The 16581-nt window shown below is 42.2% G+C and overlaps 1 protein-coding gene across 10 annotated transcripts in view; it reads left to right on the plus strand.

Annotated features, from left to right (window-relative positions):
* The window catches only part of tenm4 (teneurin transmembrane protein 4), a 549066-nt gene that overhangs the window by 335387 nt on the left and 197098 nt on the right, over positions 1-16581 (plus strand). For 7 of the 10 annotated variants that reach the window (XM_033022541.1, XM_033022543.1, XM_033022544.1 and 4 more), the window contains exons 5-6: positions 13611-13872; positions 15148-15282. In XM_033022541.1, coding sequence (XP_032878432.1) covers positions 13611-13872; positions 15148-15282 — 397 coding nt within the window. The remainder of the gene's footprint in view (positions 1-13610; positions 13873-15147; positions 15283-16581) is intronic. The other 3 variants (XM_033022545.1, XM_033022547.1, XM_033022548.1) reach the window with 1 other exon arrangement.

Raw genomic sequence — 16581 nt, forward strand, 5'->3', positions numbered from 1 at the left:
ATTCCATGAGCTCTGCTCCTTTTCCTGGTTCATTGTGTCTAAAATGCAGTTGCAAATAAGAGTCAATATAGAGGAGCAATCAGTTCGACAGGAAAATATAGTTGAAAGGTCAAATCATTTAATTCACAGCCAAGTACTCTATTCATCTTTTGAAGTATATGACTGGCAGTCCAGTGAGCTAATACATGTTTGATTCTGCTATTGGCTATCTACCTGATATGGAGATGAGAAATATATATTTTAATAGTTGCACTCCATTAAGAATTTATCTGAACTGACCAGCAAATACCATTCATCTGAATCGTAGGCAGTGTAAGAAAAAGATTACAGATCAGTTGACTTTCCTGTTAAGTACTATATATTTAGTTATGGACTGGGGTTCCAGTTCAGTTTATTATGAAGGTTAAAGGGAAATAACTTTTTCTGTATTTGCTATATACTTATTGTTTATCTATATTACTAAAAGTAAGATCTTGACCACTTCCTGGTTTTCTGTTTCATGATTTTTGAAAAAACGCTGCCACTTACGGCTGTGATTTTTGGCCATCTTACTCAGAGTCCCCCTCCGCTGCGCAGGACAAGAGGACTTTTCCCATCGTTGAAAAATAAGAGAGTTGTTAATGTTTAAAAAATGCTGACATTCTCTCTGCTGCCCCTGCTGGTGGGAGGGGGAGGGACAATTAAACCCAGAAGTGTTGTGCCTCACTCAGTCTCTGCAAGATGGAGGAAAACGAGAGGGTCACGTCTCTCTGAGTTGTGAATAACACTGAACATATGTCACTCAACAGTGAGTGCCCTTAATGTGGTTTGAAAATGAAAATGTGGTTGCTTTGAAATGCTGCACTGCAAACGGTTGTTGGTGGTGGTAACTGCTTTGAAATGCTGCACTGCAAATGGTTGTTGGTGGTGGTAACTGCTTTGAAATGCTGTTTGCACTGTATATTGATTTTACTTCGGAGTCACGTGAGTGACTTCGTGAAGAACCCCGCCTACGGCGCATGCGTGTCATATCGCATACACGCATTGAACGTGTCGGACCTGGGGAGGACGTCCCCTTGAACGGGAGAGTTAAAAAGCCGGTCGACGGCAGGTAAGTGATTCTGCATTTTCACCGTTGTTTAGGAATGGATAGAGGACGCAGAAAGGCTGTGAAGAAGCTGCAGGATGTCGGCGGTAAAGGTGCCGGGGACCCGCAGCAGCAGCCGACGGCACAGGCAGTTTGCGTTGAGCCAGCTGTGCCAGATTCAAACCCCGCGCCGGGAAAAACTAATTCTAGACCGGGCGGGAAGGCGAAACGCAAAACGAACCGCTGGGAAAGTGAGCCCGAAAAATCGCCGGTAAATACTTACTTGTATAGCAGTGATGATGACCAGCTGCAGGGCATAGAGCAGCCGGCAGCGATCGCATCTGCAGAGCTCGGAAAACAGTACGAGTGGCTGCAGCATGTGGGGCCGTCATCTATCTGTTTGGAGGAGTACCGGGACGGCGAAAAACGGCGTTTGCAGCGGCCGGGAGCAACCAGAGCCGGTAGGCATGGCGACGAGTTGCGATTTAAACCGCGTGCGACTAGTGCCCGAGGGCACGAAAGTCGGCAGGAGCGGTGGGCTAAAAAGAAACACCCGCGAGCGACTAGTGCGGGAGAGCACGAAAGTCGGCTGGAGCGGTTGTGGGAGGAACATCTCCATAGTGTCAGGCTCCAGAAAATGGATAAAAGCCGCACACATACAGGTGTAAGTCCCTCAGAGCATGGCCAGAAAAGGCTGCTGGACATATCATCCTCATCTGAAGAGGGTGTTCAAGGGCTGCCTGACTCGGACTCTGAACAAGAGTCAGAGCCACGTTCCCATATGGAGAAATGTGGATATGTCCAATGACATGAAAGACGCTTTAGCACTGTTTTGCAATGTTCAATTTGAACTGAACAACATCAGGAAAGGGGCTATTCAGCCAACGTTAGACCCAAAATTTGCAATCCTGTGCAAACAGAAAGCCATAAAACCTCAAAATTTGTTGTTTGGGGGTGACCTATCAAAACAGGTCAAAGATTTGGAGGAAGAGGCCAAAACGTTGGGCCTAATAAAAGCGACAAAAGGATATGTCGGAAAACGGTATCATCCTTATGGGACGACTAAAAAAGCAAGTACTAGTATGTATAGTACGAAAAATTGGAGAGAGGCCAGAGGAAACCAGCAACAGCGTCCTTTTTTAGGGGTTGGCCCGGGACGCCCACAATGGAAAATGCGGAAGCCTCCACTTCAACATTTACCCCACTTTCAACCTCAAGGCCCTCCGCAACCTCGGTTAAGACCAAGAAAGTAACACCACCGATAACCATGGAGGTAGGTGGGTCTGTGCCTCAAAAATTAATAAGGAGCACAGAACTTGGAGGGAGGTTGCAATTTCATTTGGAAGCATGGTGTAAGTTAACTGTGGATAGGTATATCCTTAGCAGTATTAAGGGATCTCTTATAGAGTTTATACACATACAAGAACCTCCAGTACAACATACACCGGACAGAACTTATATGCTTACCAAATTAGACAGAGCTAAAGCAAAAATTGAAATACAAAGGTTGTTCACGAAAGGAGTAATTGAAAAAACCAAACATGAACAACAGGAATTTGTCTCAAATATATTCATTAGACATAAGAAAGATGGGGGTTGCCGGATAATTATTGATTTATCAACACTTAATAAGTTTGTACAATATGCTCATTTTAAAATGGATACTTTTAGTACTGCTACAGAGCTAGTGTCGGCAGGCTACTTTATGGCAAGTATTGATCTGCAAGATGCTTACTATACGGTACCCATCAGAGAAGAACACAGACGGGTTTTGAAATTTAATTGGATGGGTCAGCTTTGGCAATACAAGGCGCTACCAAACGGGCTAACGTCAGCCCCTAGATTATTCACAAAAATTCTTAAACCAGCTTTGGCATTTCTTAGACAACAAAACTATAGAGTGATGGCATATTTGGATGATATCTTGATTGTGGGGAAAACTTATGAATTGGCTAGTAGAGCAGTGGTTGCCACAAGAAAATTGATGGAACAGCTGGGATTCATTATCCATCCAATTAAGTCAAGATTAACACCTGCAACTAATATTGATTACTTGGGGTTCACTATTAACACACTTGATATGTTAGTGACTTTACCTATAGGGAAAGCCACTGAGTTCCAAAAGGATTGCACAGAGCTTATTAATACCGTTAAACCATCCATTAGACGGGTAGCCAGGATTATTGGGAAAATTATAGCCACGTTTCCTGCCATTCAATTTGGACGATTGCATTACCAAAAATTTACAGAGAGAAAAAATTAGAGCACTAAAAATTAATAGAGGCCATTTTGATAGGCCTATGGAGCTAACAATTAGAGCTATAAAAGAACTACAATGGTGGGAACAAACTGTTATATATAGCTCCAACCCAATAGTTATTCCAAACCCATCTGTGGTATTACAAACAGATGCCAGTGCACTGGGTTGGGGAGCAACGGATACCATCTCGAGCTCTGGAGGGAGATGGAATATACAGGAAACTAACCTACTTACCACAAAGGGTATAAATTACTTAGAAATGTTGAGTGCTTTTTATGGTTTAAAATCTTATTGCTCGGGAATGATTAACCAGCATGTTAGATTGCAGATAGACAATACCACGGTGGTGGCATATATAAATCATATGGGTGGAAATATATCAATATCCTGTGATGAATTGGCAAACCATATTTGGGAATGGTGTATCCAAAGGAATATTTGGTTATCGGCTACGTATCTACCAGGGATACTTAATTCAGTGGCAGACGCCAGGTCACGAAAATTTAATGAAAATACGGAATGGATGTTAGACAGAAAGATATTTGCTGATATCACAGCAAAGTACGGAAGGCCGGATATTGATCTTTTTGCATCCAGGTTAAATCATCAGTTACCTAGGTATATATCATGGGAACCAGATCCTGAGGCAGAAGCTACAGATGCATTCTCTTTGCACTGGGGGAAATGGTTCATTTATGCATTTCCTCCTTTCTGCCTCATCAATCGGGTACTACGGAAAATTCAGCTAGACTCGGCATCTGGGATTCTCATAGTACCTGATTGGCCTACCCAACCATGGTTCTCGGTGCTGCAGGATTTGGTGCTTACACCATATATTACTTTAAAACATAGTCCTCAGTTGCTGGTGCATCCGGTGACTGGGGACAGCCATCCTTGCCATAATTATCTAAATTTATTGGTTTGTAGACTCTGAAGGAACCATTTCGGCATATGGGTTTATCTGATAGAACTGTGGACATGATCACAGCAGCACAGAGACTTTCCACTCAAAAACAATATTTATGTCATGTCAAGAAATGGACTAAATACTGCCTGGACAACAATCTAGACCACAGAAAGGTGGATATTCCAGCTGTCCTAGAATTCCTCACAAGCCTGCACTTTGAAGGACTCAGTTACAGCACGGTCAATAGTGCTAGGAGTGCCTTGTCCAGTTATTTATGGGAAGGCACAGAAAGACAGGGTGTCGGCTCACATCCTCTAGTAATAAAACTGCTACGAGGCATCTTTAACACTAACCCACCAAGGGCTAGATATAGCCAAATCTGGGATGTGAGCGTAGTCCTAAAAATGTTACGGAATTGGTCACCGGCTACGGCATTACCGCTAAACTATCTAACTATGAAAATGGTTATGCTTATGGCGCTGGTCACAGCGCAAAGGGTCCAGTCATTACAGAAGTTAAGATTGGATAACTTGACGGAGGCGACAGGAAGGCTGATTTTCGTGATCCAGGGCCTTATTAAGCAAAATAGACCAGGATCAGCGGGTCAGGTGATAGAGTTCATAGCCTATCCACAGGATGAACGTCTCTGTGTAGTAAAACACATCATGTTATATATGGACAGAACGAAGGCTATCAGAGGCAATGAAAAGGCTCTTTTAATTAGCCATAAGAAGCCATACCATAAAGTCTCGACTCAGACCATTTCACGGTGGCTGAGATATTGCTTAGTTCAGGCAGGAGTGGACACTAATGTATTCAAATCTCACTCCACCAGGGCTGCATCTACATCAGCAGCTAATCGCCTGGAGGTACCGATGGACAATATCCTCAGAACTGCAGGATGGTCATCAGAGAAAACGTTTCGCACATATTACAACAAACCAGTTAGAAAAGAAGAAACGTTTTCGGGCAAAATTTTGAGTTCTATTTAATTTACACCTGAAGCTTATAAGGTTTATAAATTGATTTAATAAATATTATTTACAATTTTTGCTTAAAAATGTTGGTATCATTGTGTTTTTTTTTTTTTTTTTTTAAATACCAGTAACAATTTCTCCCAAACTACCAAGGCAGTTGTGAAGATTGGACTCGTTCCACGGCATGAGGTCACAGAGCTTTGAAGTCTTCACAGAAGTCACTCACGTGACTCCGAAGTAAAATAGTAAGATTAAACGAGAACTTACCAGTTTGAAGTTTGATCTTTATTTTATGAGGAGGAACGTTGAGGGAATACGTGCCCTCCGCTCCCACCCTTATATGGTCATATCTTAAACTGGTATCTCTTTAATAATCTTACTATCTTAGGTCATTATTTTCTATCTGTGACCTCACACCGCTGCTTTGAAGAATGACACGCATGCGCCGTAGGCGGGGTTCTTCACGTATTCCCTCAACGTTCCTCCTCATAAAATAAAGATCAAACTTCAAACTGGTAAGTTCTCGTTTAATCTTACTATTTTAGATAAAATGTTACCACTTACGGCTGTGATTGTTGGCCATCTTACTCAGTCCCCCTCCGCTCATTAGGTGCAGAGGTTCTTCCCATCAATGAAAAATGAAAGTGTTATCAGTGTTTAAAAAAATGTTGAGAATCTCTCTCCTGTCAATCACGCCATGAAGACCACGCCCTTTCCGGGGGGGAGGGATTATGGAACCCGGAAGTGTGGGTGTGGCTCAATCTCTGCAAGATGGGGGAGGGAGAGATCACGACTGAGCTGTGAATCAACTGAACACACTGAATGTCTACTGAACTGTGAGTGTGTTGTTTATGTGGTGTTTTGTGTGGTTTCAAGCTGCTTGAAATGGTATGAAACTGCATTTGAATGTGGTGGCCTTGCACCCTACATGAAATGGTATGAAACTACATTTGAATTTGGTGGCCTTGCACCCTGCATGAAATGGTATGAAACTGCACTTCAATTTGGTTGCCTTGCACCTTGCTTGAAGTGGTACGAAACAGCACTTGAATTTGGTGGCCCTGCACCCTGCTTGAAGTGGTATGAAACTGCACTTGAATTTGGTGGCCTTGCACCCTGCTTGAAATGGTAGGAAACTGCACCTGAATTTGGTGGCCTTGCACCCTGCTTGAAGTGGCATGAAACTGCAATTGAATTTGATGGCCTTGCACCCTGCTTGAATTGGAATTTCAAGGAATAGCCGTGAGTCAACTGCTAGCCCACCAGCCATGAGTTAGCTGCCAGCGCATCAGGCTTGAGTGACTGAGCTGTCACCCCAATAATCCATTTGGCCCACAATGTCCATACTAGCCCTCTGGAAACCAGTCACCTCAGCCCACAATACCCATACTAGCGCTCCAGAAAGCCCCCCCCCCCCTCCTACTGGCCACCAATATTGGAATTGGTGGAGAGGTGGAATATTGCGTTGGGGGACCAGCCCTCCCGTGTGATGCTGGGACCCAACAGGTCCCACTTAGTCTAGTATTCACTATTTTTAACAAATTGTTGGGAGTTCTGGAAATCAGCACATTTCCTGCAGTCATGGGTGCAAGGCATGGGTATCCTCTGTCTTTCTGTGGATAAAGAACAATATATCTGGTAAACTGGGGCAGCACAGAAAGGGCAAAACTTCTTAGAGTGGAGAGTGTTTTATTTCCAAATTACCTGAAACGGAACAATGAAATTCTTACTTGGAGCAGCACAACAGCTATGCACACATAGTACTCAGTAGATTCCACAATAAACAAGAGGTTAAATACATTTTTAAAAGACATATATCATACAAAAACAGCATTCCATAACATGATGGTTGTTGGAAAGAAGCTGTTCCTGAAACTGGTCATTGTAGTTTTCGGACTTTTGAACCTTCTTCCCGATGGCAGGAGTGAAATGAGAGTGTGGCCAGTGTGGTGTGGGTATCTCATGATGATGACTTCCTTTTTGAGGCAGAGCCTCCTGGAGATCCCTTCGATGGTGCAGAGGTCAGTACCCGTGATGAATTGGGCAGTGTTCATCACTTTTTGGTATCTCCTTCATTCCTGGGCATTCGAGTTGCCGAACCAGGCTGTGATGCAACCAGTCAATATGCTCCGTACCATACACCTATAGACGTTCAAGAGAGTATTCATTAACATACTGAATCTTCACAAGAAGTAGAGGTGTTCATGGGCTTTATTTATGATTGGATCAAAGTTCTGGGTCCAGGACAGATCTTCAGAGATATGCATATCCAGGAACTTGAAGTTGTTGACTCCATCGCCGTCCTGTTGATCAAGATGGGTTTGTGGATTTCTGACCTTCCTCTTCTAAAGTCAACAATCATTTACTTGGATTTACTGAAGTTGAGAGCTCAGATGACCGGGAAAAATAGTGGAAAAGAAGGTCTGGCAGGGTCAATGTTACAAACCCCATGTGAATAGCCCTGACTTAGAGCAGCAGACACAGCTCAGGAACAACCAGTAATGCAGCAAGCATAGAACGCGCCACCATTATATACAGGACTTGAGACTGGGACTTCTAAGAGAATATTGAATTGAATTGAATACTTTATTGTCACATGTGACAAGTCACAGTGAAATTCTTTGCTTGCATAGCGTGCCAAATTATGCAAATAGTCACCCATAAAGGGCATTGACACAGTTACAAATCCCTCCCCCCGCGTCAGTTCCCCCTTTGTTCTTCCCCACCTCCGCCCTCCCTCATGGGGTCCTCCATTGTTCTTTGTGGTGGCCGGGTGTCCATTGTTCAACCCCCCCTCACGGCGGCCCTCCCCCACGCCGGGTTCTCCTTTGTTCCTTCCCTCGTCAGCGACGTCCTCACTCCACGTGCTTGTCCTCGTCAGTCCGTTGGCGCCATCATCGGCCGCCGGGTCCTCTCCGGACGCCTCTATGGCGCTGACCCAGGCCCCAGCCACGGGCTCCGCCGACCCAGGCACTGATGGCAGCAAGCTTTGTCGACCTGCGAGACCCCACCGCCAACCCGAATACTTCCTGGCATCAGTCATGGCATGGAAAGAGAAGATCTAGGCAAATTCCCATTCCCAATGTTTCATGCTTTATAGTTTAAGGATTACATTAACACAGGCACTGAACAGAACAAATTGCAGTTAATCTTAAATTGCATTATCTGAATACGGTACAATGAATTTCAATTAAGTTTGCACAATGGACTGCTTCAACTGATTCATTGTATCCCTGTGTATTGTGAGTTGGATACATCCTTCTCAACAGTCAAGTGATGATTATGTGTACATTAACTTTTGCTTGCAATGTGGTAATTTATTTGATATACTAAAAAAAATAATCTCAATGGCTAATCATGTTGACTACTTCTCATGTACCAAAACTATACAGAGAGGTTAATCTGTATCCTCTGTTTGGTGGTACGAGAACAAACATTTGGGCAGCAGATGAGAGAAATCGGGATAACATCTAGAACCAAGTTAGAAGCAGCAAATCACACAAATACTATGAAATACTAGTGAAGATATCATATTTTAGTCTTCATATATCTCTTAATTGCCTATGAAGTACTTATGTTCTACAACACTGATGGTATTCCAATAGCTGGTGCAAGGGCCGCACGGTGGCGCAACGGTAGAGTTGCTGTTTTACAGCGCCAGAGACTCGGGTTTCGATTCTGACTTCGGCTGCTGTCTGTATGGAGTTTGTACGTTCTCCCTGTGACCGTGTGGAATTTCTCCAGGTGTTCCAGTTTCCTCCCACACTCCAAAGCCGTACAGGTTTGTAGGTTAATTGGCTGCGATAAAATTGTAAATTGTCCCTAGTGTGTAGGGTAGTGCTAAGGTGACCGCTGGTCGGCATGGACTTGGTGGGTCAAAGGGCCTGTTTCCTTGCTGTATCTCTAAAGTCTAAAGTAAAATGAGATACAATGAAGAATGTAACCCAATCTCCATTAAGTTCAATTCATATTCATTCACTTTACAGAATTTTTCCATTTGTTAAAATTGGCCAAGGTTTTGCAGGGAAGTACCTGCGGGTTTTGTGCATAAATCCCAGGATGTTTGGGACTCCTGTGCTTGCTTTTGCAAAAGAAAATCCCAAATGTCCTAACACTATTTGCCAGGGAATCCCCAATGGCACTCCAATGCTGTGCTCCATATTGAGATCAGCAGCAGACCACACTGTTGCGGCAATTCCCTCCCACATGTGCAACCCACTCAAGTGAGCTACACCACCATAGACCAAACCCAAGAACACATCCCCATTCTTTGAATGTAGAGAAAGGGCTGCAAGGGACAGAGCGTTCATTTTTGTGAATTGCATTGGATGCTTATAGGATTTTTCGTTTTAAGGTGAATTTAGCTACTTCACACTTTTCAAAACCAAACAGTAGTTAGTTCTTTCAGTTGAATATTTTGTAATGCAGGCGATTCCCACATTATGGAGTCATTGTGTCCAGAGCAAATGGTCCATATCACATTTTTCCATGACATGAAGGCACATCATCTGCACATGCTTCCAGTAATGCAAATTGATAATGAAACTGCTTTTAGTTCATTATTTACTTCTTTTCACATAAATTCCGAATTAGCAAATTTTATTTTTGGGGAGTGATTTGTAAATTCCGTAAGGGGGACTTCCAGTTTCCCGAACGGTATAGTTTCTTTGCGATTTGATGGTTAGAAACATACATAATTTTTGACTGGGAAAAAACAGTTTTGCTGGGTATGTGGGTTAATCAATAAAGTTATTCCCAATGTTTTGGAGATAAGATTCATTCCCAAGAAATCTTTATTAGTTAAGGATGGAGTACACAGGACAGTGTTGAGTGCAAGCAGATTGCTACCATCAGCAAATTTGAGGCCATTGGCTCCAACCTGGTTATTCCTGCAATGTTTCTTTAGTAAAAAGCTTTTTACTGCTTTCTTTTCTTTTCCCACTTCACTGGAAGAAGCCTAGTCAAAGCCCAACACTGAAGTGCAGCATCATTGATATTCAACTATTATCATGTGAATAAATATTCTTGCATCAGAAATGTCTCTTTTAATCAACTGATGCCCACAAAATAAGTGTGATTCCCAGATGGTTTGCATTGAAGTCTGTTATTGTACTTTGTAATTAACTTGCAGCCAAATTTAACACACAGTTGCATCCAAAGGCTTCTGCTTTTTTGCTCATTCTTTTAAATTAACACATCTTTCTTTTCATCTTTGCTTATTGGTGTTTGCACACTAAATAGTTGGAAGACTTTGGTAACCATTACTTAAAAGCCATACATCAATTCAAAATCTGGTTTCACAGATAAATGAATACTTTGTCAGCCTTGCAGATAAAATGTGCCAAGATTTGTTGGGAAGTATGGGTTTTTTTTTCATCTTTTCCACTCTGAATAGTTTTTAATGCAGATGTTTTAGAAACTCATAAAGTGAGTATCGACAGTGAATAAGTTCAGTAGAAAAAATTCAGATAAGTACTGGGAGCTCTCTGCAGACTAACAGGTGTGAATTTCATACTCCTGGTTCCAAAGCCTATCCCTGACCCCACTGTTATCAACAAGCCCATTCAGGATCAGAGCTCCAATTTTTCCCCAACAACCTTGATTCTGCTGTTGACCATTGTGATAAGCCTCCATCCACATCAGAGTTGATGTGAGCCGTTGCTTCTCATGTGTATGACGAACACTGGTGAGATGTTCCCATTCATAACCTCAGCGGAAGATTAATGATTAATGCAGATGCTGGTTTAAACCGGAGATAGACACAAAATGCTGAAGTAACGCAGTGGGTCAGACAGCATCTCATTCACTATTAATTATTTTAATTAATTAATCAATCGACCAATTAATTAACTAATTAATCATCAATTAATGATTGATTGATTGAAAGATGCAGCATCGAAACAGGCTCTTCAGTTCACCGAGTCCACGCTGCCCATTGGACACACTAGTTCTATGTTATGCCACTTTCCCACCCACTCCCTACACACTCGGGGCATTTTACAGAGGCCAATTAGCCTACAAACCCGCACGTCTTTGAGATGTGGTTGGAAAACAGAATATCCAGAAGAAAGAGATGCGGTTATGGGGAAAATGATTAAACTCCATTCAGACAACATCTGAGCTCAGGATCGAACCCACCACTGTGACTCCCTACTGCGGCTTTATTGCCCTGGTCTTCATGGAGTTGCGCTGGAACCACCTTCATGTCACCATTTGAATACTCTCAACTTCCTCTTCTTCTCCCCCGAAAGAAAATGAATGCCAGCGGTTGAGGAGAGACCTGTTAGAAGTATATAAAATGATGAGAATCAGAGATAGGGTAGACACAACCTTCTTCCCTGGGTTGAAATGTCATAAATTAGAGGGCACTGCTCTAAAGTGAGAAGGGTAAATTTTAAAGGAGATGTGCAGGGCACATTTTTTCACACAGAGGTTGTAGGGTGGAGGCAGATACGATAGTAACATTTAAATAGCTGACAGATAGAAACATGGAAGTGCAGGAGTCAAGAGTGCTTAATTTTCATATGTGCCTAAAATTCATTATCGTTGAAAACAGCGACGCAGTGGTGCTGGTTTCCGACGGGAACGGTGACGGACGCACCACACATCTCTGTCCTCCAGTTCCTGCGGACTACCGCTGCTGGAAGTATAGGATTTTGATGTGTGTGCTTTATCATCATTCCTTATAATGCTACGTACGACAGTGATCGCAACTTCTACTGAAGTGTGGATGGCCGTTGGCTCGCTAGAAGCTCATCCGCCCTTTGACAGGTCTTGCTTTTGGTTCTGCTGGGGGTCCACAACCCCCTCCTCACCTGGCACACTAGGTGGGGAGACGGTTTAGTCGCCGACTATCCGACCATGGAGCAGGTAGCACAGGATTACGTGGTACCCGTGGCGGGGGGATCTCCCCCTGACCTGACCAATGTCTGCAATTCTGGTTGAAGTTTGCCAGGTGAGGAGGGGGCTGTGGACCCACAACAGTACCCAAAATGGAACAATGAAATGATTACTTGTGGCACAATGAACAGCACCTCATATTCCGTCTGGGGACCTTGCGTCCGGATGGCATTAACATTGAATTCTCCCAATTTTGCTAGTCCTTGCTGTCTCCTCCCCTTCCTCAACCCTCTAGCTGTCTCCTCCCACCCTCCCATCCGCCCGCCCTCGGGCTCCTCCTCCTCCCCTTTTCCTTCCTTCTCCCCCCCCACCCCCCATCAGTCTGAAGAGGGTTTCGGCCCGAAACGTCGCCTATTTCCTTCGCTCCATAGATGCTGCTGCACCCGCTGAGTTTCTCCAGCAATTTTGTGTACAACTGATGGTGCATTGTCTAGACTGTTGGAAAGAAAGTACAAGATAATTAGAAACATGGGTCAGTCCATTCCATCATCATGCAGCGGTACTAAGCCAGGAATGACCTGGTGGCCATTTGCTCTTCTCGCCAGCTGGCATCAACACTTCTGCAAAGTAGGAGCTGATGGATCAGGTTTCAGCTTCGATGGAGGTCAGGCAAAGACTGTGCAAAATCTTCATACATCTCAGGAGACTCAGGCCCAACCTGTGCTTGGCTGTGTCTGTGGATTTTCATACAACTCCTTTAGTGCACTTGCTCTCCTCTTCATCTCCTCTCTCTTCAGATTCCTGCAGTCCCCAAGATTCCTGCTTTGCTGTTAACCAGGATACAGCAACCAACAATCAAATATGTAATCTTGATTACAGACAGCAAGGGATATGGAACATGTGTAGGCAGATAAGATCAGTTTAACTTTGTTTAGTTTGGTTTATTGTCACATGTACCAAGATACAGCGAAAATCTTTTTTTGCATGCTATCCAGTCAGCAGAAAGACAATACATGACAATGCATGATGACAATACATAACTTGGTATTAACCTCAGCACAGACCTTGTAGGCTGAAAGGCCTGTTCCTGTGCTACACTGTTCTATATTGTATATAATTGAATTATTGTATTATTAATTAGGTTCCTGTGCTATACTGTTCTATATTGTATATAATTGAATTATTGTATTATTAATTAGGTTATTTACAACAGCATATGTTGTCATGTTGAGGTATAATTTAATAATTTTATTTTTTTCATACCATATAAGATATTCACTTCTCTCTTTTGTCGAGGTGAAGTTATTGGCTAAGAACATCATAGAAACATAGAAAATAGGTGCAGGAGTAGGCTATCCGGCCCTTTGCACCAGCATTGCCATTCAATACGATCATGGCTGATCATCCAAAATCAGTACCCTGTTCCTGCTTTCTCCCCATATCCCTCGATTCCTTTAGCCCTAAGAGCTATATCTTGCTGTCTCTTAAATACATGCCTGCAGGATAATAATTTAGGTACAGATATTTCTAACCATGTGCCTCATTGTGTTTTCTTTTCAGGTCCCTCGATCAATCCTCCTCAGAATCACTCACTGCTCAGAACACCCCCGCCTCTAACGTCGCACCCCCATTCTCTAAACCAGCCACATGCCACTTCAGTGAACTCATTGAACAGGGGGAACTTCACCACACCCACACGCAGTAATCCCAGCCCCAGTCCGGCTGATCTCCCTCCCCCTCCGGAACCACCTCCCTGCATCCAGGAGCCTGCCCACATGCAGGACAACTGGCTCCTCAACAGCAACATCCCCTTGGAGACCAGGTAGGCGGCTCTGCCAATAATCTACGGGAACTGCTGCAGTAGTTTTACCACCGATTTTGTGGAATATCAAATAATGAAAGCGTGTAAACAATCTGAAATCTCTCCATATCACATTTCTTACAATCCATTTAAATTTGTATTTAGAAGAAAAGTAGAATGAGATTGTATTTTTGAATTATACTTTGTTTGAATATAATGACCTGGAGTTTCTGCTGAACATTTAAAAAAATACACCAAGTGCTGGATTAATTCAGGGGGTCAAACAGCATGTCTGGGAAGCATGGATAGGTAAGTGGAGTTTCAGGTCCGGGCCCTTCTGCAGAACGATATGCTAGTTTTGCAAAGTTATGTTCAAATTTCCATACAAACTCATTGGGTTAAACCGGTGAATAAAGTTTGCCGTGAGCAACCTTTTCAATAGAAATTGATTATTGATTACAACATTGACCTGGAATGACTGCTAATTAATAAACTGATTTAAACTGAAAAGGTGTTAAAATAATTGCTGCATCGGATGGATCCGTTTCCGAATCAGTCATCTGAATTGGGACTCAATTGAATAGATATTAAAATAATTTGAAGTAATTGTCAGTGCAAACAGACCTGGGTGAGACTTCAATTAACTGTTAGCCTCTTGCAATCTTTGCATGGATTCTCTTATCCTTGACTGTCTTTATGTCTGCAATTCTGGTTGAAGTGTGATAAACAAATCCAAACAGTAAGAACCAGTGTTTATGAACAACACAAAGTGCTGGACTAACTCAGCGGGTCATCAGCATCTCAGGAGAAAAAGGATGGGTGACGTTTTGGCTCGAAACCTTCAGACTGAAAGTAGAGAGGGGTTGGAAACTGGAGGTAGTACAGTGTTTAGTTGCTGTGATTACCTCATGAAATGATGAGTTTTATAAGCAGGGGTGAAGTGGGCAGAAAGTCCAGAATAAGTGGTAATGTTCTTTGGTTCAAGTTCAACCACTTTTTTTCATTATATTGCTATTCATTATATTGGTATTTGGGCAGAAACCATGCAGAGACTCCAGGTCAATGGTGGTGCATTTAGGGCTCATTCATAAAAAGTATTTTTATCCTAACCATTTTACCATAATACCTTAAAATGATTAAAATGCTGATCTGAATATCACAATTTAAATGGGACATCAGTAATTTATCTGTCATTTCTATTACTATCATAGCACTGATGTCTGCATTTAATCTTTCAGCCATTTTGCTGTTTTTTGATTTTTTGCTCTCTCCATTCACTATTTTATTCATATGCAGCTCATTGGCTTCATTCATATTTCCATCTGAATGTAGAAATGTAGCAAAGCAGACATTCCTAGAGAGTTTGCAGGACAACCTAATTGAGATGGACGTTTTTACCTCTGCTCGACATGATGATGGTTACAGTGATGGGTATGTGATGCTTCTTGCTGGGTGTGATGGCTTCTGTGCTCAGTTCTTCCTGTTTTAGAGTTGAAATCTCAATTTACAATGTCCTGCCTCAAACTTCGCCGACTATCTGTCTCTTAGCCAATGATAAATTGATAGTATGTCATTATTTTCATCAAAAGCAGTGATTTTAGTATTTTATCCCTTGTCTAGGATCTGTCTTTTCTACGAGCTAATTAATTGTGTTCAAAGAATCACCATATTTTGCGGATGTGTTCTGACTAGTTATGTTCAGACAATGTCTGTTTTATAGATGTACTCGTGGTCTTTTCTGTACTGACTGAAATTGTGGGTGTTAGTTTTAACTCTGGACCTGGCAAGAACTGATAATGACAGTAAAATATGTCTAATTGCAAACTTGAGAATGTCACTCAAAAATTCTTCTAATCTTCTTGTCCTAATTGCAACATCACTTTTGTTGATTTTTTTACTCCAGTTAATTTTATAACCCAATTTTGCTGTCACCATCTATTTTTCCTGAGGTCATTTGAAGATTTCCAAAAATCCAAATTGCAATCTAACTTGGTTCTGATGAAACAGAAATGCAGTCAGGCAAACCTTTGTGAAATCTGGATAAATCTGTGTTGTTAACATCAAAGCCATAACATTTGCACATTCCATTGAATTTAATTGACACTGAATGACTTCCACATTGGCAGAAAGTGTCTTTAAAGGGCTTCAGAAAGTTCCAGGAACTAATAAAATTGCAGCTTGGATGTCACTTGTAAAGCACTCAAGCTTTATTTCTGTTGTTATATAACATTTTCTGAACCCTTTGACTATGTTATGGCTTTCTCTAAGTGTCCATTACTCTCTATTTCCTCAACAGTATATTGAAGCCATTTGTAGTTTTTTTTTTTACCTCAGTGGCACTTCTCACTGATCTTTACATATTCCAAATTTCTGATTCTTTCAAAAGCTTTTTCCCCCCCAGTAAAAACTGATATTCCTTAATGTGCTACCGTGTTAATGGACAGTTGCACGCACAGCCGTTTGCTTGTAAATTTGGACTTAATTTGTTTTACATTGGAGAATGCAGACAGCTTTAATTGCACTTCTGGGCCTCTCATAATCCCACTAATTATGATTTGACATCTGAAAGCTACTATTTGCAGTCAGTCACATTGTTAATACAACAGTGCCGTTAACTTTCAAGCTAAAGTGGTGATTCATGCTGTAATACTCACACTTCACTTTTTGATGCCACCGATCTATAATCAAACAGTTCACATTCTAACCAGACAATTATTTTTTCTTTTGAAT

The sequence above is a fragment of the Amblyraja radiata genome, chromosome 6 (assembly GCF_010909765.2).
Source record: "Amblyraja radiata isolate CabotCenter1 chromosome 6, sAmbRad1.1.pri, whole genome shotgun sequence".
In the NCBI taxonomy this organism is placed as follows: Eukaryota; Metazoa; Chordata; class Chondrichthyes; order Rajiformes; family Rajidae; genus Amblyraja; species Amblyraja radiata.